The sequence below is a fragment of the Epargyreus clarus genome, unplaced genomic scaffold (assembly GCF_041222505.1).
Source record: "Epargyreus clarus isolate Ecla_fem2 unplaced genomic scaffold, WU_Ecla_fem_2.2 ptg000024l, whole genome shotgun sequence".
Classification (NCBI taxonomy): Eukaryota; Metazoa; Arthropoda; class Insecta; order Lepidoptera; family Hesperiidae; genus Epargyreus; species Epargyreus clarus.
This window is the reverse complement of record NW_027332231.1, coordinates 13,605,571-13,632,783: the sequence shown is the minus strand read 5'-3', so window position 1 is coordinate 13,632,783 and position 27,213 is coordinate 13,605,571. Positions and strand designations below refer to the sequence as shown.

At 37.1% G+C, this 27,213-nt stretch overlaps 1 protein-coding gene across 1 annotated transcript; it reads left to right on the top strand.

Annotated features, from left to right (window-relative positions):
* The first annotated feature begins 902 nt into the window (after positions 1-902).
* On the top strand, positions 903-27,213 carry LOC140752062 (nose resistant to fluoxetine protein 6-like). Its single transcript, XM_073086209.1, has 12 exons — positions 903-1,141; positions 10,208-10,350; positions 13,171-13,513; positions 14,354-14,459; positions 16,503-16,590; positions 21,797-21,963; positions 22,307-22,492; positions 22,790-22,960; positions 23,578-23,719; positions 24,236-24,422; positions 25,138-25,280; positions 26,835-27,213. The coding sequence occupies exons 1-12, from the start codon at positions 1,081-1,083 to the stop codon at positions 26,976-26,978; spliced, it is 1,881 nt and encodes a 626-aa protein (XP_072942310.1). The 5' UTR covers positions 903-1,080; the 3' UTR covers positions 26,979-27,213.

Here is a 27,213-nt window from a genome sequence, read left to right as displayed (position 1 = left end):
AAAAAGTTTTGCCACGTCTCCATGCTAAAATGTCCCTAAAATATTTGAAATAATTATTTATTTATTATGTAAATTACGCAGTATTACTTATTTATTCGTAAATTTTCTCTAAAAATGTTTTTATTTGTCAAGAATTCAAAAAAATAACTTACTAATAAGCTGTTTGTGGCTTCATTCAATTTCAAGGCGGCGAAGTATCTTTACTAATCTATGGCTGTAGCATAAAATAAAAAGGTAGCTTGTAGCGGTGCTCAAGTATACGAGCGGGCGCCCGCCGCATAGACGCGACATGCGCTCGCTGACCGCCGCGCGTTTAAAAACCCGTCGCACATGGGCTCACGGCCCTCCATTCGACTAGAGATGGGATGAGATGATAGACTTGTACTAGGTACATTTGGGACTAGGTATGCCCGTTCCTAGTATTTAAAAGTACGTGATCCAGAAACCTGTTCCACCTAGTCCCATAAAGTCTCATTAGTACCATTTGGTGTGGACTAGGTACTTATTCTTGGACTAGGAAGCTAGTTCGTTTATGCCTTAAACGTGATCCGATAACTATCTAGTCAGATATATACCACCTAGTCTGATATACTTCCTAGTCCGGTAAACTACCCAGTCCGATAACCTACCTAGTCTGATATACCACCTAGTCCGATATACTTCCTAGTCCGGTAAACTACCTAGTCCGGGAAACTACCTAGTCCCTGTTCCACCTAGTCCCATAAAATACTAGGTACTTATATAGGTAAAATGCTAGGTATTCTTGGACTAGGTACATATTAAATCTTGGACTAGGTCCGACCTAGTCCGGTAAAATACCTAGTCCCTGAACCTGTTCCAGTATATACGCCTCACCTCTACATTCGACTTTTCAATAAAATCACGCGAGCGAGCACGCGCGCCAGTGTTATCGCCCTTATATAAAGCCTCTGACCGACTCATCCGATTTTACGTCGGTAAAATGTGGGGAGACCGGTCTAAATACAAGGATCATCTACCGCAGGCATCGTTTATTTAGTTCAAACGACCGGCGTGGTTCAGTTCACATTGATCTAACGCTTAGTATAGTTCAACTTCAAAATGTTAAAAATTATATTTTTGTTCCTGTTTTTGCATGAGTGTAACAGTGGTCATTTTAATGGTGAGTTGATTATTTATTTATTTTTGTACACCTTAAACTAGGGGTTACAAAGGGTAAACTTAATGCCTAATGGCATTTTCTGCAAGTCGACCCTGGGTGATGGCGATAGCATGTGGTAGGCAGGGCCGGATTTAAGGGAGGGCAACCGGGGCAGGACCGGGGCCTCCACAAAAGAGGGGCCCCCACAATAGAGACGTCGGATTTTTTTTACTTCCGACTAGTAAACACTAGTAAAAAAAATATGTTTCCCTTTGAGCTTTGTTTTTTTCGCTGTTTTACCTTTATCTACAGTACTTTGTACAAACATGAGAAGAATACTAGAAGAATCTACCTGTTTTTCACGTTAAAATATTTATTGAAAAACTCAACTGAAGAAATTGTTCATTTTATTCGGAAAATAATTTGGGGCCAGGGGGCCTCGACTCCTTTGTTACCCCAAGGCCTCTAGACCTCTAAATCCGGCCCTGGTGGTAGGCATAAACAGTAATAATTAAATAAAAATTACGGTGGTTATTTATTTTTTCTTCGTCGTCGAGCCATTGTTTTCCCACTGTTGGGCACGGGTCTCTCAGGGTGGGATGATTTGTTCCATAGTTCATTACCCTGGCCAAGAGTGTGTTGGTAGACTTCACACATACCTTTGAGATTTTTAAGAACTGAGGTATGAAGACTTTTTCGCGTTGTTTTCTTCAACGTTAACATAAATGTAATCTATACTAATATTATAAAGAGGAAAACTTTGTTTGTTTGTTTGATTGTAATGAATAGGCTCAAAAACTACTGGACCGATTTTAAAAATTCTTTCACCATTCGAAAGCTACATTATCCACGAGTAACATAGGGTATATTTATTATGAAATATATTTGATAAATAGGTTTTGAGGCGGTACAAAGTTTTCCGGGTCAGCTAGTAATATATGTTTTTAATGCATTTAAATTTCGGGAAGTTAGACAGGGGCATGCCTGGGCCACAGTAGAAATATCGAACAGCATGGAAACTAAGCCTAGTTGATAAAATAATTACCTACACTCCATTGAAGAATAAGGTTGTCACTATATTATTTATTATTTGTTTCTAATTTAGTATTTACTGTGCTATTATGATTAATCAATCGAATTGCAATAACTACGCAGTCATTACTAATCTATGGCAGTCATCGATAAGTATACGCAGTTTACAAATAGATATAAGAAGGTAATCTCACGGTGTCGGTTAATCCCTGAAAAATACGATAATTATTATTATTTTACTTTTAATATACGGAAACCAGTGTAAAATTGATACAACTTGCGATACAACTTACTTTGATTTTTTGTGCATCTTAAATTTGTTATTAATTACGGCGTAACCTTTTACGAGTTTTGGCGGACGTATGTAAAAATGAATAAAAATGAAAAGAATAAGCATAAGAATGAATTAAAAAAGATAATAACTCCGATTTTTATGAATCCGAATTCAAATAGCCGTATACCACGTAATACGCTCGAGTCATTTTCAAGAAGATCGCGGAAATAAATAGCAAAAAATAGCAACGTGACCACTCGCTTTGATGGCACACTCGCTACCTCCGTTAGGAGTATAGGTGTTCTGTGCTCGCTACTGCAGCACTGCGAAAACCGCTTATAGGGGCCTCGTCGATGCGCTTGTTTGTGTGTGTGCTGTTTCGAATGCTTTGTAGGGAGTTTCCATACTGTTCCATATTTCTACTGTGCCTGGGCGAACCACGGCTACGACGGCTTTCAAAATTTGTTAAGATTGCACACTACTTTTTTATAATATAGGAGTAGCAGACGACCATGCAGTCCACCTGATGGTAAGTAACTACCGCCACCCATGGACATTTGTAATCAATCCCAGATAGGATTAGATATTTTTACCCGAGGTCGAGGTAAGCGGGAACGCCTCGGAACAGTACGTCTCCCTTACCACACACTTCAAACGAGAACACAGCAACGCTTAACACTGCTATTTGGCCGAAATAGGTGTGGCGGTGGTGTCGCCGGAGTCGAACCATAGAAGATTCTACCACCTTCAAAAAAATACGATTACAGCTTATAAATAACTACAATATAAAAGAGTGATTTGATTATTGATGTGGTATTTATGCGCATTGATATGCATTATTTAATTTTTAATTCGAAAAACCTGCTCTATCTGTGCCTCATATCTATGACTTGTGGTCAGAATTCCAATAGTTGTCAATAAATTTTAAATATCGTTATTAAAATTCGCTATGTTTCTTTTCATTGATTATGTTTCATCCAATAATACATATGAAAGTAAGTGAGTAAATCGTAAGTTTTTGTATATAAGTAGATTCAACAGTGGTAGAACTGAAGCTAGACTCTGAGGCTAGTGCCCTTATTTGACTTACAACAGCAATGTTAAGGGCAGTTGTTCCCTTTGAAGGGTGTGGTGAGAGAAACATATTTATCCGAGACGTTCTAACTTAGTTCTTATAGGTATGGACATATCTAATTTTATCTAGGGTTTATTAAGAATGCCCATGGGCAACAGTAGCCACTTACTATCAGATGGCTATAATGGACCACACGAAAAACAAGTGTGACTCTAACACAATATTGATTTTATTACTCCGTATGCAAATAAAAAAATCTTGAAGAGCTATTAACTTGAAACTTGTTTAACTAAACACGCAAAGAAGGTTCGTCTTTCGTTAAATATTCCACAAGTGCTGACAACTCTGGTGACGTTACTGATATAGGGCTCGTACACAAAACTGCGATACGACGCGATGCGAATTCGCAACGCAGAAAATTGCGACACGAAGTGCTGCGATGCGATATCGTGCGGCATAGCGTCTCCCAGGGTGACCATTCTTTCGTCAACCGTACCGAACGTATTTTAAAAATTAGGTCGTGACATGGATCGTAAAAAGAAGTGTGCACTTTTGTTATTGCTTAAGAGATACGGGAAAGAGTAACAAAGAAAATTTTGGGTTCATCCATTTATCATATATCATTTATTTTATATTTAGTTTCCCAAAGAACAGGGCGCTCCTCAATTAGTAAAAAAGTCAACGACGTACGTCATTTTTTTACATTAAAGTATACGTCTTCCCACCCAACAAATATATGTCTGTACGTCTTCCCCACACGCTGTCTCAGAACGAACTAAAAATGGCGTCAACAAGTGTGACGAAACATCGCAGGAATGTGCGATGCGAATTAATTCGCAAGTTCTTGCGATGCGTCGAGGGAGCTCGCTGATTTTTACTATGCGACGTCGCATCGCAGTTTTGTGTACGAGCCCTTATTTACTACTTGACGGAGTATCGAGATGTTGGTATTTAGCGAGAATATCCCTGTAGTGTCGGTATCAGAATAAAACTATCGTGCCTGTTAAGAGGCGACTAAAACAGGACTTTCATGGATGCGGGCGGCAAGTGTTGGCTTAGCACTGCTGATATAGGAAGAAGTAGGTGTGGCGGTAGTGCCGCCGGAGTCGACAACCACCTTATCTTACTGCCAGAAAGTAGTAAATTTATTCATATGGACGCGCGTCAATTTATTCATATGGACGCGCGTTAGTGCGTAAACACACGCGACACAAAAAGTGGCATTTTTACGCGCCTAAAGAAGTTTTCACTTCATATCATAGTCACGTTCCTGCAGGCAGATATTACTGAACTCGTTCTTGGGTCAGATATTTTTGCTAATGTGCCCATAGTCAAATATTTATGCTCGTGAAATCAAACTCGTCTTGAAGGTCTTGAAGTCATGTAATAATATAGTCACATAAACGGTACAGAGTAACGATATAACAATTATACGTAAGTAAGTTCACACTAGTGATTAGAAGTATTATAACTACACAAGTATCTCCGTTATTCGACTGCTCTTGCTGAAGTCTCCGACCAGAATGTCGCTCTCTGTTAATTCGAGCGCCGCCAAGGTGTCGTCCCCACTTCACCTACCCGCATCTGTTTTTAAACTGTAGTATCTAATGAGTCACTTATTACTTTAATGTAACGTTATAAAAATGTGATATCGTTAATATCCAAGCTTCTTATTAACGACGATAACATTCGGCCGTCCTGCTCACACGTTCGTCCTCGATCGTGTATGGTCTGATGCAAGAGCTGCAAAAGAAAACCAGTTGTTTAATGCCTAAGTCCAGAAGAGTTACACATTTTCTTGTAATACCGACTCGCACGTAAGAGGCCCGAACTGTTTATCAAAAACATGGCTTTAACTATACGCATTTTCTTGCAATACCGACTCGCATGTAAAAGGCCCGAACTGTTGATCCGAACCAAGGCTTAAACTAGGTGATGTTCATATAGAATCACACTAGTTGTGTATTACCTAGGTTATAAATCTGCCCCAACAGTGTTCACCACGGATTTCTGTTGCAGGCATAGTTCATAAGGACTCTTTACATAAATGTCATATGCGCGACAGGTATTGAAGCGAATGCATTAGACCATTGTTAAATATTAAAAAACACGGTTATAACTAGGTGATGTTCATATAGGATCACTCTAGTCATGTATCACCGCAGTTTTTTATACCGTGCTTACGATAACATTCGGCCAGTGCTCAACTCAAATTTACTCTAAAAATGCAATATTCACTTAATGTCTTCAAGGTACTCAATGCCTTGGGTCAACCCAACCATATGCATCACCAAGAGACACCCGCGAACATCACACTGCTCGAGGCATCTACACTAATCCATCTTAACTCCAGATAAATAAAAATCAAACCACAAAGTTTCCTACACCTACAGTAATGACAACATCTAGCTGCCCACTTTACTTATGTCTGGATTCTAAGTCCAATAGTTAAATCTCCAACAACTATTGATTCGATAAAGTTACGCATCAGAATAACGACGTTTATCTTATTAGTCCATTTCGGAATGCTCAACAACCTGTTCAATAACTGTTATACTGATAGATAGATACTGATAGATCTATAGTTGGCCACTAAATGAATCTATGCGACTCAAAATACTATTATAACATTATTTTATTGCTACTTAGTACTTCTTTTAATTATTACAATGTTATTTTATACAAATAGTTGCCTTTGAATAACTGATGAAGCAGTATCAAAATAATAATATATCGTGAATATTTGAAATGAATGATATCAAAGTTAAAGACTAAATAATGGTAAACAAACCATGAATTTCACACAATAAGTACAACACGTAATAAGTTGTATGAACCCAATTTTTTACGTTATTTATCACAAATTCACATTATTTCTTTCAAAGTAGGGCCACATAACCCACTTTTGAAAGTCCGAAAGAAATTGCATTACATTAAATTGAATTTATATTCAGTTATAATAATACATACTATTGCATGAATTTCAAAATTTAATTAATAAAGCGAAGGACCCATGCGTTCACGTCAGCGACATACTTGTCAATTGTGTAATAAGCTTAACTTTTTTTTTTTTTTCACCAAAAGTTTTAAATCAAGATTCCCATAAGGAAGTTATAGTTTGGGCTATTTTACTGTAAAAGTTATGCATTATACTAAGGAAGATTTGCTAGACTTTACGCAAAACGTCGTTTTTTAAAAAAAATCAAATAATGTTATGGAAAGAATAAACACATTAAAATGGTCCGTTAATCTAAACGGAGTTTAAACAGACCTTGTCTTACATTGAGTTCCTCGGAAGCGGATTTTTTTTTTTTTCGTAGGTAGTTATCAAACGGATAGTTTCCGATAGATTGAATACATACTCGTAAACTACCTACCAAGAAAAATGACTTCAGAAACCGGCCATTATTTAACTATACTTATTTGTGTCTACAACTGATAAAAGATTTTTTTTTAAACACGCTTTTATTTTTGCCACGCTTTTATTAACTTGACCTGTATGTATGTAACGGAATATTTGAATTCGATTTTTACCTACTTTGAACGGTCAGATTTATTTAAAAATTTTGAAATACTTTGACATGACATGATTTTAATAATCTTGTCCAATTCTAATTTTGTCTCATCACGATCGTCAGATTTAAAACTATAACTGTTTTACATAACATGTGGCTCCTTATCAATCACAACCTAAAATTTCTATGACCTGAAAAAGGTCTATTAAAGTTGATCATGATTTTATACCAGCCAGCCAAACAAACAGTTAGTCAAACTATCTTATGATACACCTTATTACCGAACAATTCATATTCATTATATATATTTCAAACGCCTCGGCTTCACCTGACTTTTATATAGTTTGTAATAAAAAATATATTACTGCGTAATATCTGTATAGATTATATTAATATAATATGTATCATTTACAACCAACACTCTCAAGGAGACGCTCGATGTTTCTATAGAGAAAACCTAGACATGACGCAATTGTGAACCGTATGAAATTTATATGAAAAGTAAATTATTGTATAAGAAAATCCCATCGAAATGTACCTATGGTTTTATTTGATTACATTATTAAACAACATTATTATTCATTCGGCTATGATATACATATAATAAGAATGAAATCTTCACGTGTTTACATCAAATATATTTGAAAAAGAAAAATTTTTGTCTGTCGGTTTGTATGTTTGAAAATGCATTAAAACCAAAACTACGAAGTTGATGTCAAAAATATACATTTTTTTTTAAATATTACATGACCAGGTAATGGAGAATTTCAAATTACCAATGTACTCCGTGATCTTGACAGAGGGCATTGTATAATTCAAATTATATTTTGAATCCACATGAACAAAGTCGCAGGCAAGACTCGTTTTAAAAATGCAATTCAAATTATATTTTGAATCCACATGAACAAAGTCGCAGGCAAGACTCGTTTTAAAAATGCAAATCAAACTATATTCTGAATCCACATGAACAAAGTCGCAGGCAAGACTCATTTTAAATATGGTATACAAAAGACTATCTAAATTTATGTAGGATTCAGTGACCGTTTCTCACTTAATACGTATAATAACTTAATTGCTGTAACTTGTAAATAGAACTAAGCTCAAGTTATAAAAGCATCAATTTATTATTATTATTATTATTTTACTTAAAATAATTTATTCTCAATCCCATACAAAGTGGATCCCGTTTATCATTTCGTAAGTGGCTCACATAATTGATAATATCGATAGTCTAAGCGCCTCAATGTTTAAGGTACAAACTTCATTTACCAGTATTTGATAGTGCCCAATTTTCAAACCAAAAGGACGTGTAATGTGTCAAATTCAAATTCAATAAAGGTTTAAAATTACGAGATGTAAAGAAATATTAATACAAAACGAAACGTTGCATACTAAATTTAAAACAGACATTTAATATTCTGTATAAGTGAAATGGGAGGTTGTTTTTTTTTTATATATAATATTCCAAAGACCGCTGCGCATAAGTTTCTCAGTTTTCTCATAGATCATTAACTAATGTGCATTTATACTTTATGGGAGTCAAAACACAGTAGTACACAGTACTGCGTGAGTTCGCCTAGAATTGATGGAAAGCTAAATTTGGCAACGTACGTATGCTTCTTTCATAACAATTACGTATCAAGTATATGAAATCAAAAGGAAACTTTCATTGATTTATAAAATGAAAGTGTGAACAATGTAGATGTGAATTTTCAATGTAGAAGTTTATTTTTAAATATAGTCAATTAATATCCAAAAAAAAAAAACAATAAACCTTAAACTCATTTACTCATCTACTCATTTACCATTTCCCTCGTGGGTACACTCAGCCACTGAATACCGTGGTCGTGATACTTATTTGCAGTCAGTTAAATATGTACCACGTAGATATTATACATTTCTGTACAATTATGAATAATCAAAATTTTGCAACTTAATAAACGTGTCACTTATATCAAGTAGGTATACTGTACTCTGTAACTGCGTTTGTTGCTACCGCATAGTCCCCTCCATACAATAATAACAAACGCATATACGTGAACCCAGTTTGAAACATTAAAAGTTATCAAAAATAAATTCAAATCTAACCTGTATGCAATTTCTGGCGTACATTAGCCTATATTAACAACCATTAGGTTCCCACATCTATAAAGCCTGACATTTAAGATTAAAGATCCTTAAAATATTTTCATAAGTACGTGTATTTCTATATATTTCAAAGTAGGTGTAACTTTAGAACAATTAGGATTTACTTTTTACACCACAGACTTTAACCAAATGGACAGATTTACCACAAGAACTGCCTTGCAAAATTACTTTTAGACACTTCTTCACAGAAAATGCACTTATTTTGAAGTAAACACCTCAGTTTACAATGTTAACAAGTAATTTGATAAGAGTAAAGTTTGTTCACAAAATTTAAGTATATCATTTTCAGAGGGTATTAACATTTCATTGAATTACTAGTCTCAATCTATCCATTTTCTTAATTCAAATGAGTTTGCCCTTACATCAACGACATTTATCTACCCCCATTTTTACTTATTTTACCAAGATAAATTCACATATGACAAAATAATGTTTTAACTCACGGTTTTTATTCCTGTGTCAAGTATGTTCGTACTTACGAATCGCCGTCCATGATTGTGAGCTGGTTCTTGTACACTTCTGATGAAATCAAACTCGTCTTGAAGGTCTTGAAGTCATGTAATAATATAGTCACATAAACGGTACAGAGTAACGATATAACAATTATACGTAAGTAAGTTCACACTAGTGATTAGAAGTATTATAACTACACAAGTATCTCCGTTATTCGACTGCTCTTGCTGAAGTCTCCGACCAGAATGTCGCTCTCTGTTAATTCGAGCGCCGCCAAGGTGTCGTCCCCACTTCACCTACCCGCATCTGTTTTTAAACTGTAGTATCTAATGAGTCACTTATTACTTTAATGTAACGTTATAAAAATGTGATATCGTTAATATCCAAGCTTCTTATTAACGACGATAACACTCGTGACTGTACATACAAGTATATACACAAGTATACATATAGCTCGGAAATTATTCGGTGACGATGACGCGGGTTCCACGTTTTCTTTCACCCAAACCTTACCGCGCCTAAACAAGTTTGACTTCAAAAACATATTCTTGTATCAAATTTTCAATAAATATAAATAATAAAATTTACAGAATCAGAGTATGATCGTATGCCTCCTCTATTTGGTCTGGACCCGACGTATGACCAGTGCTTGAAGCAGGAGGGTGGCGTGTACTGCGTGGCCAAGTTTGACCTGGTCGCTGAACCCCATAACGAACTTATGATCAGGATAAAAGTAAGTATAGACAACAGGTAGTTTTATAATAAAGAAGTAGAAAACGAAGATGCAGCGCATTAGGTACTGGTGCTCATGAACATCTGTAATTAACCCAGATAAGATTAGAGTTCTAACTGAGGTTGGTCATCCCAGGTATAAAGGTCCGTATAAAGTGCTCCGAGGCTAGGGCACAAGACCAGTCTGAGTGGCATTAGGACATCATTTGGTGGACCACGAAAGCCAGATGGATGGATGGATAAAGTATAATGAAAATTTTATATTGTGTCAAGTGTAAAGTGTAAAATAATGCTACTTCTATTGTTTAATATTTGTTTATAAATCTAATTTATTTATTTATTTAATTATTACAAAATCCACAGCTCTTAAAATCATACAAATACATTTCTTATATAGTATTTCTTACAGCCAATTACGGATTTACAATTTTTTAAACATAACAGCACGAACAAGTAACTTTTATAAATAGGTATTAATATATATAAATACAGGTATAAATACTATAAATATATTAATTTTAAATTAATTTTAAAGATAAACACACACATATGAATAATAATCTATATACTAAAGATGTTAATTATAATTTATATACCTACTAATAATATGTATATTTCAATTGTACGTTTACTTAGTCACTAATATGGAGATTATTAAGGACTTTATGTACCTCTTTTTTAAAACTATTTTTACTTGTATTGAAAATGTCTATTGTGTTAAATCTTTTATTATAATTTTTTTGTAATCTAATGATGAGTGAATTTTGTGCATAATTACTTCTGGTCTGAGCGACAGCGAATAAAGATTTTCTCGCGTGCCTTGTACGCTTTTTTGGAACATTAAAACTTAAAAATTTTGATAGCAAAGCTTGACAGTCTATGTACCCATTACAAATACCATGCAAAAAGGCCATATCAATTACATTGCGCCTACACTCAAGAGGCATGAGATGATGATATAAACATGAATCCTCATAATTTAAGAATGTATGAGAACATCAATAGTTGAGGTGTTTCATAAATTTGATCTGAATGTTCTCTAATGTTTTAATATAAGTTACATAACTAGGATTCCAGATAGGACTACAGTATTCAAGAATACTTCTTACGTAGGAATAATATAAGATTTTAAAACAACCTTAATCAGAGAAGGGGCGACTTACTCTTAGTATGAAGCCAAGGTTTTTATAAGCCTTATTTACAACTGTATCTATGTGGTCAGAAAATGTTAATTTGGAGTCAATAACAACACCAAGGTCCCCAACAGAGTAATTGTTAGTAAGGTCGACATTGTTTTTTTGATATGTATAGTTAATGGGATATCTTTTTCGTGTGAAGCTTACAAAGGAACATTTATTTAAATTGATACCAATTCGGTTTTTAACGTAGTAACGACCCAATCTATTGAGATCATCCTGTAATGCAAGACAGTCTGTAATATTTCTTACGTTCATGTAAATTTTAGTGTCGTCTGCATACATAAGCAAACTTGCATTTTTAATACAACTGTTAATATCATATAAATAAGACACATACAGAAGAGGACCGAGAATAGAACCTTGCGGTACTCCTGATGATATTTCAATAAAGTCCGAACAAGATCCCCCTACTACGACTGCTTGGGAACGATTAATGAGGTATGACTCAATCCACCTGAGAAGGTTACCGTGTATACCCAATACTAATAATTTTCGTAGCAGTATAATGTGATCTACACGGTCAAACGCCTTCTCAAAGTCCGTGTAGATCACATCAACTTGATGTCCATCATCCATCCCACTCGACACATGGTCAATGAACACTCCTAAGTTAGTGACTGTTGATCGACCTTTCATGAAACCGTGTTGTTCATTAGGAATAGAATTAGCAATAACTGGATATATATGTTTATAAACAACTTTTTCACACAATTTGCTAAGTACATTAAGGATAGATATTGGGCGATAATTTTCTATTGATGTTTTTAAACCTTTTTTGTGTATGGGTACAATATGAGCTTGTTTCCAGACTTTAGGAAAGTAACCATTCTGAAAAAATCTATTAAACATAGAAGCTATAGGGCTACATAAGACTTCAGCACATTTTACAAAAAATATAGGCGAGATGTTATCACTGCCTGAACTCTTTGATGTGTCCAAATTTTTTAATAGTTCAAGAATATATTCACTTGTTACATTAATGTCATGAATAGTGATTGTTTTGTCGTCTTCACCAAATGAGTCGAATTGGTATGTACTAGCTTGTTCGGTAAAATTTCTTTTAAAGAACTTATTAAACGCGGTACATATATCTGATTGTGTATTTAATAATATGTCGTCATATATCATATGTTGAGGGTAGTTACTGTAATTTTGCTTTTTAGATTTGATATAAGACCAAAAGAATTTTGTATTACGTTTAATGTTTTGTTGTGAAAAAGTTACATATGAATTATAGCACTTTGATTGCAGTTCTTTAAGCCTTGATCTTAATTCTGAGAAATGATTGTAATCAATTGGATTATGGAATCTTTTCCAATTTCTATTAGTTTTATATTTTTCTTTTACAAGTTTAATTAATGCTTTACTATACCAAATTGGATATTGATAGAGCAGTGGGTTAACGGAACGTGGTTTTGTATGCAATCGTTGAGAATTATTATAAGTAATTATTTAATAATTAAAGATACGTAAGAGATATTTTTTTGTTATGGTACGGAACTCCGTCGGCATAAAATTTGACCAATTTTAAATTAATTACCAACGACATATCGTTACATAATGACAAATATTGTGCAACTTTGTCATTATTATCATTAATTTAATCTAATTGTGCATTCCAGGAATATTCGCAGCAAGAAATTAAACATTACAATCACTCATTTATAGACAGAGCGATATGTGTGACGCAATCGTGTAAGAAATTTACACAGAATAGAACTTTAGATAAAGAAGTGGACCTAAGTGAGGTCCTTGAGGAATGCGTAAATAATTCTGTATGGAACGAGTATGGATTGGAGGCGAAACTGTCCCAAATGTATAGTTGTGATAAACATGGAAACGGGTTGACGATAGATCTTTTTGATTGGAGTTTTGCGGCTCTTTTATTCACGTTATTGCTAATGAATCTTATCGGAAGCGTTTACGATGCCTGGAATGGTCAAAGAGATGGTGTAGATAAAGTTGGTAAGAATGTTTTATTTGTTGTATTCAATGTACAAACATATAATACCTAACATTATTGTTAACTTCACTGCAATCATGGGCATCAATAACTCCTAAAATTTGTAATACATTTTAAAATATATAAAATTTGTCTTTTGCAAATTTTATGAACGGAATTTTACTTCTGAATTTTATAAATAATACAAAAGCCGTTTCACGCGAGTCCAACTCGCACTTGACCAATTGTTTTTATACATAAATATAAAGATAAGTAACATCTGATGGAAAGTTACCGTCGCCTATGAACATTTGCAACTACTGAAGGGTCGCCGATGAATCGCCGGCTTTAAAGACGAGCTTTTGTGCACCTTTCTTGAAAAGCTCCATGCCTTGGAAGCTCCGAGAGGGAGTATAAATAGAGAATACCTCTTTAATACAACTATTTTATTAAAAAGAAACTCTTTCCTCGGCATTTTTTATTGCAAGTGTCATGGACACTAAGAACGGATATCCATATTTAAATTTATCATTGAGATGTCTACCAAATCGTGTAATTGTGAGATTCTTCTTCTTCTTAAAGTGCCTCTCCATACTATTGAAGGTTTGCTATCAGCTTCTTGCTACCCTCTTTGCTTTTAGCTCTGCGAAATAGCTCAGCGGCGCTGGCTATTCCGGTCCACTCTCGGATGTTACGTAACCACGACTTCTTTCTCCTGCCAACTTTCCGTCTTCCAGCGATTGTGAGATAAGAAATACTAATGCACTTTGTGTTTCAATTAACTAATCTCATCATCTAATTAACACGGATAACGTTACGGTAAGTGGTCACCATCGTATTTACAATTTTTATTTTGCTTTCAGGAAATCCTTATCTACTGAGTTTCTCGATATTTAGAAATTGGAAGCAATTATCAAGTACTGATATACATCCAACGTATGAGAGGCTGAAGGGACTAAATGGATTAAGGTTTGTTTTTACTTTATTGTGATAGTAAAATATAATGTAATTTACCTGATGTTAAGTGGTCCATGTATTCAGTACACAAAGTAGATAGCCTGGATAAAAAGATGGTAACTTATAGTGGTTCGACTCCGGTTGCACCACATATAAATTTCGAGCAAATTTCACTTGACTAATTAGTGCGGATCTAATTTTGCAACTGAATACCAGAAACCCAAATCTATTCAACTAAGAAGAATATATATATTTTAAGCTTTTTAAATACAGTTAAAGCTTATTCAAAATATAGCAGATGCCGTGGGAGCGACACAGAGATATAGGGGATTCTCAACACAGCCTCCGACCCTTGCCGTCGCTATCCTGTTATCCCGGCAGTTCGAGATTTCACTCTTTACCCCCCGCAATCCCGGAAGCCTTTTAGTTGGCCTATTATAGTCCCGGAACTACAGAAAATTTATCCGTCTATGGAACGAAGTCTTGTTATTAAAACCAAATTATTAATGCCAAACCTGAATATCAATCAGAAATTAAATATCTTTTAAAGGCGTCAAGACAAGGAAAAATGCACACGAGGAAACATTTCACCTTTTTTTAATCGTACCTAAATTTGATTTTAAAAATTGATAGCTAATAACTTTTGATGATGGAACTGGTATTGAATTGATTTTAATTTATATCCTTTTGTGTCTCGGAACGTGTCCTCCTGTCATAAATATTCAAATTTTCTGTATTATAATAGGTACCTTTAGTATGAGTTTTTACGTTTTTACAAAAATGACTGTTTTTGTATTTGTTTACGTATTAGCCCATACATTTCCAATCAGCGCCCCTAGCGGACTGTATTAGAAATCAGAACTGATTGGAAATCTATGGGCAAATACATATACAAATACAAAAACATTATTTTTTTTAAATGTAAAAATTCATTCATTCATACTTTGTGTTTCGGTTATACCTATTACGGAACATTTTCCCGCGATTAAGGAGCTTATCCTAACAGTTATAAACATAGATTAGTAAAGATACTTCGCCGCCTTGAAATTGAATGAAGTCGCAAATGGCTTATTATAGTAAGTTATTTTTTTTAATTTTTGACAAATAAAAACATTTTTAGAGAAAATTTACGAATAAATAACTAATACTGCGTAATTTACATGATAATTAAATTATTTATAATAATAATTTCAAATATTTTAGGGATATTTTAGCACGGAGACGTGGCAAAACTTTTTTACGCAACTATTTCAATTCTCAAAACTGGGTACATTTTCTTGTTAGGAGTGCGTAATCTTTACTAATCTATGGTTATAAATGTGAAAGTGAGTTTTTCCATTTGTTTGCTCGCTACAGTTTCACGCCTTAACTACATAACCGATTGTCATGAAATTTTGTATACACGTTGTCAAGGGTTCTGATAAGGACATAGAGTACTTTTAATCCTGAAAGAAGTACTGTTCCTCAGAGAGACATAAAACCAGTATTGCCATCAACCTCTGACCGCAAGCGAAGCCGCGGGTAAAAGCTAGTACTGTAGAAGTTGATTTTTACCTCGTTTTTATTAGCTTGACCTGTGTGTATGTAGGTATGTAAAGGAATCTTTGAACTCATCTTTTTTATCCACTTTGAATGGTCAGATTAATTCAATATTTTGAACACTTTTTTTTATAATATAGGAGTAGCAGACGAGCATACAGTCCACCTGATGGTAAGTGGGTACTGCCGCCCATGGACATCTGTAATCAACCCCAGATAGGATTAGATATTCCTACCTGAGGTCGGCCACAGAAGCGCCGCTACCCTAAGGACTAAACTGGAATGCCTCGGAAAAGTCTGTCTCCCTTACCACACCCTTCAAAACGGAACACAGCAGCGCCTAACACTGCTGTTATTAGGTAGAAATAGGTGTGGACACTTATTAAGAACCGATGGCTACACACAATTTTAATAATTTTGCCCCATTGTCCACATCAGCATCGTGGGGATTAACAATTTTCCTTATGTGATCTTAGCATGGTTTTTAGTGTTTAAACTTTAATTATTTTGTTACAGAGCTGTAATAATGTTCTTCATAGCATTATCACATATTATGTGGTTGGTTGGAACTGGATATACTGATAACCCGAGAGATTTTGAACAGGTAAGGTAACATACGAGCTTGTCCCTGCAGTTCCGGGATTACAATAGGGTTACGGTATCCCTTGCCTGTCGTAGGAGACTAAAAGGGGGCTTCCGGGGTTGCAGACGACAAGAGTGGGAGCTCGAACCGTCCAGCAAGCGACCCCGGGAAGGACGGCGGTATGTGTGGTTGCATACCGTCGTAAACACCAGACGGTGTGGAGCGCCTGGGCTCACCTGGGCGGAGCCGGATGGAGCAACACGTTCAGAGGACTCCGGTTCCGTTGGAGATCCCTAAGTCCTCTTCGCAGTGCTGAGGATGGCCACCGGGGGGGGTTTTAGTGCGGTAAAAATCCCTCATAACCCCGTGTCGCTCCCACGACACTGGGTACCTTTTGAAGTTTTCCCCCTCGTCAACAAAAAAAGAGGTAACATACGAGCTACCGTAAGCTAATGTAAATAGGCAGAATACATGACCGACAGCTTTTTTTTATATAATATAGGAGTAGCAGAAGAGCATGCAGTCGACCTGATGGTGAACCGCTACTGCCGTGCATGGACATCTGTAGGTAATCAACCCCAGATAGGATTAGATATTCCTACCTGAGGTCGACCACGGATGCGCTACTACGCCTGAGGACTAAGCTGGAACGCCTCGGAAAAGCATGTCGCCCTTACCACACCCTTCAAACCAGAACACAGCAGCGTAACACTGCTTCGGCCGAGGTAACTGAAGCTGTAACTGAACGCCTATTTCTGCATATTAACAGCGCTGTTAAGTGCTGCTGTGTTCTGGTTAGAAGGGTGTGGCAAGGGAAATACGAGTATATTTTTCCGAGGCGTTTTTTAAACCTTAGGGATGACGGCGCTGTCCCTGTAGTTCCGGGACTAGAATAGGGCTACGGTATCCCCTGCCTGTCGTAAGAGGCGACTAAAAGGGGGCTTCCGGGGTTGCCGGCGGCAAGAGTGGGAGCTCGAACCGTTCGGCAAGCAACCCTAGGAAGGACGGCGGCATGTGTGGTCGCATGCCGTCCTAAACACCAGATGTGCGGGAGGAGCGTAAACTGCTCCCCCCAGGGCAGAGCCCGACCGGGGCATCGCGCTCGGAGGACTCCGGTTGTGTTCCATCGGAGGTCCACCAAGCTGGAGTTCTCCACCAAGCGCTGAGGACGGCCACCGAGGGAGTTTTAGTGCGGTAAAAATCCCACATAACCCGGCGTCGCTCCCACGTCGTCGGGTACCTTTTGAAGGTTTCCCCCTCGAAAACAAAAAGAAAAAATGTGGTAACGGCGAGTCTGTGGTGTCCTCGGGGAGGAATCTAATCTTATCTGGGGTTGATCACAGATGTCCATGGGCGCCAGTATCCACTTACCACCAGATGGGCTGCATGCACGTCTGCTACTCTAATATTATAAAAATAAACCTGTCTTATCCAGACAATACTTGCATTATTTGACCTGAGGATTAAAATCGGATGTAATTAAAAATCCCCTTACGCATCAGTTATTTCAGCTTTTTGTAGATTCACAAAAAACTTGTTTAATATGTATAAGAAACAAATCCTTTTAAGTAAATTAAGTAGAAATCATTGTTTATATACTTTTACAAAAAATACACTTGTAGTTTTGACTAATTAAGGATTTTGATAATAGAGCCCTTCAATTAATTTGTCTAAGTGGTAATTATTTATTCCATTTATTTACATTTTAGAGGTCTTAGAGCATGAAATGACTAGCTAGCTCTTTGAAATACTGCGTATAGGTATTATAATAATACAATTACAGTAGAACCCGCTTAATACGATCACGCTTAACACGTTCCCAGCGGCACAGATTTTTCTGTACTTTCCATTACTGCGTTACGAGTTGTTTTAAACCTCGTCCTATACCCGACATTGTGGCGGCACGAGGCGTATTAAATCCCACCGCCCAAAGGAGACTAAAATCCTTTTTTTGGCGCCAAATAAGATAAAATGGACGGCTTTTGTCTTGATTATTATTAACAATGAGTTGATTAACCTAGATCTGCCACCGCCCTTGGTCAAATTAGTTAGTTTAGATTCTATGGGTAAAATAAAATGTGGGGTCTAATGCACCTCGGACCGCACTGAAAAATGGCAGGTTTCGATATAATTTAGTGATGGGAAAATAAATATCGATTTATTTTATTGTTTTTATTTATCAACGTTATGGACAGGATGAATACAAAAAGGGGAAAAGTTATGGATGTTTTTCATTGAAACATTTCAGACAATAAGGTTTTTTGCAAACAGTGCATTCCGTGATATTTTTTTTTTGGTTTTTTTGTCTGCCTCACGACATGTAAGAATGTGCGGAATTTTTCGTAGCATCCGACACATTTCTTCTTCTTTGGACCTTTATCGAGATGATGTGCTTTCTTTGCAGTGGATTCTGAAAAGTAGGAGCGAGTAGATTAGGGTAAAGAGTAATCGGAATACTCGGTAACGATTTTGCCTACGTTTCCTATATCAATAATGTAGCTACTTAACTTTTGTTTGAACCATAACAGGAAACGTAATTATCTATAATGTAATTTCTTACTATACGGATATACGCCTAGCCTGCCAAGTCTCACTACTGGACTTTCACCTAGACAGAGTATATTTGTGACTTACCTGTTTTTGAAATATCTTCCTGTATTCTGATTTTGGTTCAGATTTTTCAACCGGTTAATCTTCGTCTTCCTCCATGATCAACTTTTTTCGGCAACGTTTCGACATGATAATTTTCAACACAAAGACAGCGGTCCTGCGTTGCACATAGAGGTGCGCATTATATATCACTGAAGTGAAAAGAGAGATATATATCTTTTCAACTCAGTGATATATATCACTCTTTTAGCTCAGTAACTCACTTTAGCTCAGTAGCTCTGTAAAGATATAAGCGACATTTTATATCAGTATATCAGAGAATCAGATCAAAATGTTTTGACAACATTTTTGATTCCTATAATTAATACAAAACTGGCAAGAAATTATATATAAATTTCACAGCCAACACTATTTGTATATCCCTATTTTCATATTCTTAGCAAAGAAAAAAGATTTTAATAAGTGTTTAAGACGTAATGCATTTGACTCGAATCAGACTCTCTCAGTCAGTCGCTCATTTGACTCATAACTCACTCGCGAGCGAGTATAAAACTGTTGAGTTGAAGAAGATCTTATATCCGGAATCGTATGGACCTATGAACTCAACCATGTGACGCGGATATAAAGATATAAAGATATAATTCAAATTCGTCGGAGTTGATGAGTGATTAGCTCTTTGGTGAAGATATATATCTTTTATATCACTCACTCGCGAGCTACTCAAGTCTAGTTGCACAACACTAACCACGTGAAGCTAGCGTGGGGTGCGGTACGAGGTGCGTGGGGAAACGAGGCGTTCGCAACCTCGTTCCGCACTGTGTTAGCATTATTATTTGTTCAGTGCGGCACGAGGTCTAACAAACCCGACATTAGGTTGGTGTACCATAGAACTAGGAATCAATAGCACATCACAAACATATAGTTATCACTCTCCTACACTGAACCAGACGGAAGTTATGCCTCTCGCACCACAGAGAAGTTAACGTTTTTTCTTACCGCTATAACGACAAGACATGGACGAGGTGTTTTAAGCCGCATTCCGCAGCTAACGTGTTAATACGATTTCTCGTATAATACGCCATTTTACGCCAGTCCCTGCGTTTTGAGACATGTTTTCATACATTTATTAACGCTTAATACGCTTCGTTATCCCGTTTAATACGCCTAATTCGTAACTGGCCGAACGAAAAATCCACTTTCCTTTAAAAAAGTAAGATCGCTCCCTGTAACATACGTTGCACAATCTCGAGCTTGGATGAAAGGCATTCGCTACATCGGCTGCTTAAAATCTTTGAATGAACACTTCTAGATTAAAACAAGACGCATAATTCAATCCATTGATAATTTGTCCCGCTCATCCGAAAGTTGTTTAACTAAAGATTGCATATCAATCAAGCTTGTACTTATCTCTAAATGCGACGAACAAATTACAACCGATGGATCAGGGAATCATAATTAATTTTATTAATCATAAGGTAATTTATGAATGCATCATTTAGTACATAAGTATTTTAAATTAGAACATAATGCATGATAGGTAGTACTAGTACTAGTATGTTTAATTTTCCTTATCCCGCTTAATACGCTTTCTCGCTTAAGACGCGTTTTTGGTTGGGTCCCTAAGAAATCGTCTTAAACGGGTTTTACTGTATATGTATTCAGTACTACAGGATGCAAAAAAATGTATATTATGTAATACTTGATTCAAGTGACTAGATGTTGTATACTTTTACAACATTTCTAATGAAGATATATAAAAGGAGCTTTTGCCCGCGGCTTCGCTCGCGTTACGAAGTAAGATTTTCATCCCCTATTTTATCCTTTTGGGGGTAGAATTGATCAAAATCCTTTCTTAGCGGATGCGTACGTCATAACATCTACCTGCATGCCAAATTTCAGCTCGATTTGTCCAGTGGTTTGGGCTGTGCGTTGATAGATCACTATATGAAACCTTTGAGTTATATATATAAAAAAAGATATTCGTTATATATTTATATGGCGTTCTACATATATTATAATGATACAATCAATAATTTTCAGTATAACAAAAGCAAAGAATGTATCTGATGTACCTATTATTTGATTCAAGTAACTAGATGTTGATTACTTCTAGTGAAAGTATATAAAATATTCTTCAGTATTAGTCATTAAACGATCGCGAAACGTCTAGCTTAGTCTCAATTGTCATTAACCCATTAGTATTCCACTGGTGGGCACGGGTGTCCCCGCATAATAAGGGGCTTAGGCCATTATCCACCGCGCTGGCCAACTGCTTGGTAAACTTCACACATCTTTGAGAAAGTCTTTTAAAAACCTCTCTTGCGTGTAGATTACCGCACCATATTTTTCTTCACCATTGAAGCAAGTGATTATTCGATTGACAGGCCAAATTTCAATCAGAAGGCCATTATTAAGTTTCAGTTTTTTAAAGAGCATACCATTTGAAGGTGATAGAACCCTTTGTGGTTCGACTTCCTGTGGTTCCTATCTGGGGTTGATTACAGTTGTCCATGGGCGGCAGTAGCAAATTACCATTAGGTAGATTGCATGCTCGTATGCTACTCATATATTATAAACAAACCCTATATATTACATATGTGTTCGTTTGTTTCCCCAGGCACATGAGCGGGTATACTATCAGATAATCTTCAGCGGGATGGTGATCGTGCAAATCTTCTTCGTGGTGTCGGGCTGTCTCCTCGGGTACTACCTTCAGGTTTTGTCAGAGACCAAGCGCCTCACATGGAACTTTGTTCCCAAGATGCTACTGCATAGATGGTCAAGGTGATCTTAATACTTTAATTATATCTATGGGGATTTATAACTAATTGTAAATCATAGAAGTGAATTGTAGGTTTACCTGCTGAAAAATGGCATCTCAGAAACAGTAGTATCGCAGGGGGTTTCGGGTTCGATTTAAATGTACATATGTTCTGGGTCTGGGTTTATGTATGTGTTTATGGCACTCGCGATAGGCAATTCTAGTGTGTGGAAATGAGTCTAGAAAGTCTTTTTCTCAGACTGTACTTCTTCAAGTCATCTCTATTTAATCACGGGATATGCTGAGCTTTTGTCCAAAGATCGTCACCATATAACCTTATTATTAAAAAGAAATCTGAAATTTCAGGCTAACCCCTGGAAACGCTATCGTGATCCTGTTCACGGCGACCTGGCTCCGTCACCTCGGTTCCGGTCCGCTGTGGAACCTGAATGTTACCAGCGTGGCTACCGATTGCAGGAACTACTGGTGGCAGCACCTCCTCTTCTTCAACAACTATGTGAAGCAGGACAAGTCTTGTGCTATCCATTCCTGGTAAGAATTTGTCAATATTTGAAGGTACAAGTCTTTGTGGGTCGACTTTGGAGACACCACTACCACTCTTATCTCTGCTTAACAGCATCGGTATTAATAATTGTGTAACCGTGTGAATAATTAAAATATTTTTTTGTTTTAGTACGTTGTTTTGCAGAATTATGAGGTATCAAAACATATGGCACGGTTAGGATGGTTGTAAATTTAACACAATCCTAAATAGGGGAGTTGTCTCGGCTGTTCTCTCGACTTTTCTTTACTCAAAATATTTATTTCAAGAAAATGAATCTTTTTCAGGCATGTAGCAACTGAGATGCAGCTGTTCACCGTTGGGTTGGTAGCATACGTTGCGACAGTGTCTAGAGGACGGTACCTGGTTCTGGCCTTGCTGGGGCTGGCCGGGATGGTCGGCCCAGCGCTGCATGTCTGGCTTCAGGACTTGGACGCTTTGGTGCTGCATAGACCTGAGTAAGTTAAAAACTTTTTGATTTTAAGACAAAGTAAATTGATCAGTGGTTAAATACAATTTTTAGTTTGTTTTCATGTATCTTGTATGGATGTATCTGCCCTAGACGTGATCTTTAAATAATCCTATTTCTGCCTAATAACATCAGTGTTAAGCGCTGTTGTGTTCCGTTTTGAAGGGTGTGGTAAGGGAGACATACTTTTCCGAGGTATTCCAGCTTAGTCCTCAGGGGTAGCAGCGCATCTGTGGCCGACCTCAGGGAGGTATATCTAATTCTATCTGGGGTTGATCGCAGATGTCCATGGGCGGCAGTAGCCACTTACCATCAGGTGGACTGCATGCTCGTCTGCTGCTCCTATATTATAAAAAAAAAAAAATCTGGTACCTATTGAAGTTCAAAAGATACATCCCTTTAAAGGTAAAACTACATACAGAGAAATGAATGGATGGACCGATAGACGATAAAAAAAAAAGTATGCACATATATTAGCAGTAAATGTACAGGAAAGTGAATCAATGACCTCGACAATAAATAATTTGTTTACCAATTTTGTTTCTAAGAATTTGAATTTGAATTTTGGTTGTAAGAATTTTTGTACCTGTTATTTTTTAATTACAGATTCTATCGCGCTTTCGAAAACGATACCTATCGCTCGATGCACGTGCTCGGCCACAACAACCTGTCGTGCTACGCCATCGGCATGGCCACTGGTTTCATCTCCTACTACTGTGTTAGAAACAAAATCGAATACTCTAGTAAGGTAAGGTTTCCATTTTCACTTTTTCATCTTCATTCCTTGTCATTTGATAGTTGATGAGGCTCGAGACAATTCTATTTAGTCTTCAGTATTTCTGAAGCAAATCACTATATTTGAGGTCGATAAAACATATACATGAGCAATATCAATAAAATGAGGATTTTGGAGGATCAAACTTCCCTAAAAATCTTATGTAAATTTACCGTTGTGGCGACGTTCCGCTATTCATCAACAGATGGCGCCACGAGTATTTTGAATCACGCTATCGAAGTTTTCTCAACATTTCTTATAGATACAAGTTCCGAACTGGGACTGTCGAAGCACGGCCGCTCCCCGAGCATGATTAACTTGGCGGAGATCACCCTTTGCCATATCGTAATCATTATATCTGTAGTTAAAAATGGAATTTTGTGTTTTCGTCTTTTTTGAAATGGGAAAATATTTTGTGGGCGAAATGTGGACGATATATGAAATAACCTGAGAATATCTCATAACACTTGCCGTCTTCTTCCTTTCCAGTTACTAAAATTCCTCACATGGTGCGTACCTCCAGCGGTGGTCGGGGTGTTTCTGTCGGGCAGTTTATTCTACATCGATGGCGAACGACCACACGTGGCCATCCGCATGGCGTACGCTGCCTGCCACCGGGCAACCCTGGGAGTGATGATTGCTCTACTAATCCTGAATCTTGTGATGAAGTTTGAGGGTGAGATATTCTTAGTAATATGTAGAAGTAAAATAATTTGTAAGAGGCTTATACAATATGGGGGATAAATCTGCTTCTTAAAAGCTGTTCAAAACTGAGCTCTGGTTAAGGTGATTCGAGGCGTTCTTACTCAGTCGTCAGGGGCAACAATGCAATCCATCTAATAAGTTGTCATACTGCCAATGGACATGTAACTCCTTATAAGACAGGGGACTTGAAGCCTGTCAGGCATACTCCTGAAGCCATGTTGGTCGCCTCATGTATAAAGCAATCGACATCCATACCCTTCCATCAAAATGCAATAGCTACTTAATGTTAGGAATTGGTATGAGGGTGGAAGAATCATTATGTATGGAGCTGTGTGCAAATGTGGGAGAGACCACTTGCGTATGAGGTGGACTGTATGGTCATTTGCTACTCCAGTCTTATAGAACACGAGCGTTGCCCGCGGCTTCGCTCGCGTTACGAAGTAATATTTTCATGTATCAATATTTTCATCCCCTAAGGGGATCCTTGGGGGTAGAATTGATCAAAATCCTTTCTTAACGGATGCCTACGTCATAACATCTACCTGCATGTCAAATTTCAGCCCGATCCGTCCAGTGGTTTGGGCTGTGCGTTGATAGATCACTATGTCAGTCAGTCACCTTTGAGTTATATATATTTAGATAACAAGTTTGGAACAAATGGATCAGTCGTATGATTTCTATTTCAGATTTGATTCGAGAATTTTTGGAGTGGCGAGGGTGGGTGGTGATCAGCAAGTTATCATACAGTGTTTATTTGCTACATGTCAATTTTATTCATGTGCTGTTGGGAGCTCGAACGCAGTTGAGTCATGTGTCTTTTTTCCATGTGGTAAGTTATTTTGACAATTTCATGTTATAGAACATTTTAGTTATAGCCATAGATTAGTAAAGATTACTCACTCCTAACAAGAAAATGTACCCAGTTTTGAGAATTGAAATAGTTGCGTTAAAAAGTTTTGCCACGTCTCCGTGCTAAAATGTCCCTAAAATGTTTGAAATAATTATTTATTTATTACGTAAATTACGCAGTATTAGTTATTTATTCGTAAATTTTCTCTAAAAATGTTTTTATTTGTCGAGAATTCAAAAAAAGAACTTACTAAAATAAGCCGTTTGTGGCTTCATTCAATTTCAAGGCGGCGAAGTATCTCTACTAATCTATGGTTATAGCCTAGTGGTTGAAACTCCTCGGGTTTGACCCTCTGCGGAGAGGGAGGAGTAAAAATGCATCCAAGCACTTACAGGCCGCGACGGCCGGTGCCTGCGTCGTGTGGGGCTTGTGAAAGGACCTCCTGAAGGGAGGACCATCCCACTAAAAATTCTCCTTAAAGACTTCGTCCCATGGGACCGTCAGCCGAAGAAACTCCTCTGGGAGCCCGAGGTTCAAACGGTGCTTATTAAAAAATAATGAGAACTTGCTTTAACGGTGAAGGAAAACATCGTGAGGAAATCTACATTTGACAGTTCTTTGAAGGTTTAGTCAAATGTCAATCTTTCGTAGGCAAACATTAGATAGATAGATTATTGTCAATCTGAGTAGAAAATAATTTCTACGTAAAGTAAATCATGGATGATTCGAATGAGAACTAAGATAAAACGCCTGATATAAATATATTTAACAACTACTATCAAATGATTCTGCTATTAGGTAGAAATAGGCCGCACCTATGTCTGCCTAATAACAGCAGTGTTACGCTCGACTGTGCTGTGTGTGACTAATGCTTAATGTTATCTAAAATTCATTACACTGAAGGTGGTAGAACCCTTTGTGGTTCGACTCCGGCGGCACCACCACCACACCTATTTCTACCTAATAACAGAAGTGTTAGGCGCTGCTGTGTTCTGTTTTGAAGGGTGTGGTAAGGGAGACAGGCTTTTCCGAGGCGTTCCAGCTTAGTCCTCAGGAGTAGCGGCGCATCTGTGGGCGATCTCAGGTAGGAATATCTAATCCTATCTGATCCTATCGGGTTGATTACAGATGTCCATGGGCAGCAGTAGCCACTTAACATCAGGTGAACTGCATGCTCATGTGTTACTTCAACGCTATAAATAAAGATGTGATAACTTTCGAACCACAAAATGAGGACTCTAAAACGATTTTGTTTTGATTTAGAGAGGGTCCCTCGGGGCCCGGTTCTACTCTTTAAGGGAGAAGTGTTTAGGCAATCGTGCACAACGCTTAAATTGCTAATATATTGTTGGTCTATAATCTAAAAATATCCGGTCTTCGTTAAAAGCGTGTCCAACTCTTATTAGTGTGTGTGTGTAGGCGAGTGTGCATGTGTGTGTGTGAGTGATGGAGTGTGTATGTGTTTGCAAGTGTGTGTGTTCCGAATTTCACTTTTTTTTATTCAATTAACGATTGGATTTAATTCTCTTTCAGATTATAAACCACTTTGGCGTTGTCTCCCTGACCTTCTTGGTATCGGTACCTTTTCACCTGATGTTAGAAGCACCATTATTATCATTAACGAAGATTGCTCTCAGCAAGGAATGGCTAGAATCAAAACAAAAGAAGATTGAATAGTCGGAGTAACCTTTTGAAAAAATAACGCTTTCTCCTCGCATAGGATTATTCTATTTACCTATCTTGGGTGTCATGGACACATACAAAGACGAATACATAAACACCCAGACCCATAACAACAACCTATTCATCGTTTGCATATCCGCTTGGCCAGGGATCGAACCCGAACCCACTGCGTATCGGACTGTTTTAGTGACCACTACGCCACGTGGGCCGTCTTAATAAAAATATTGTA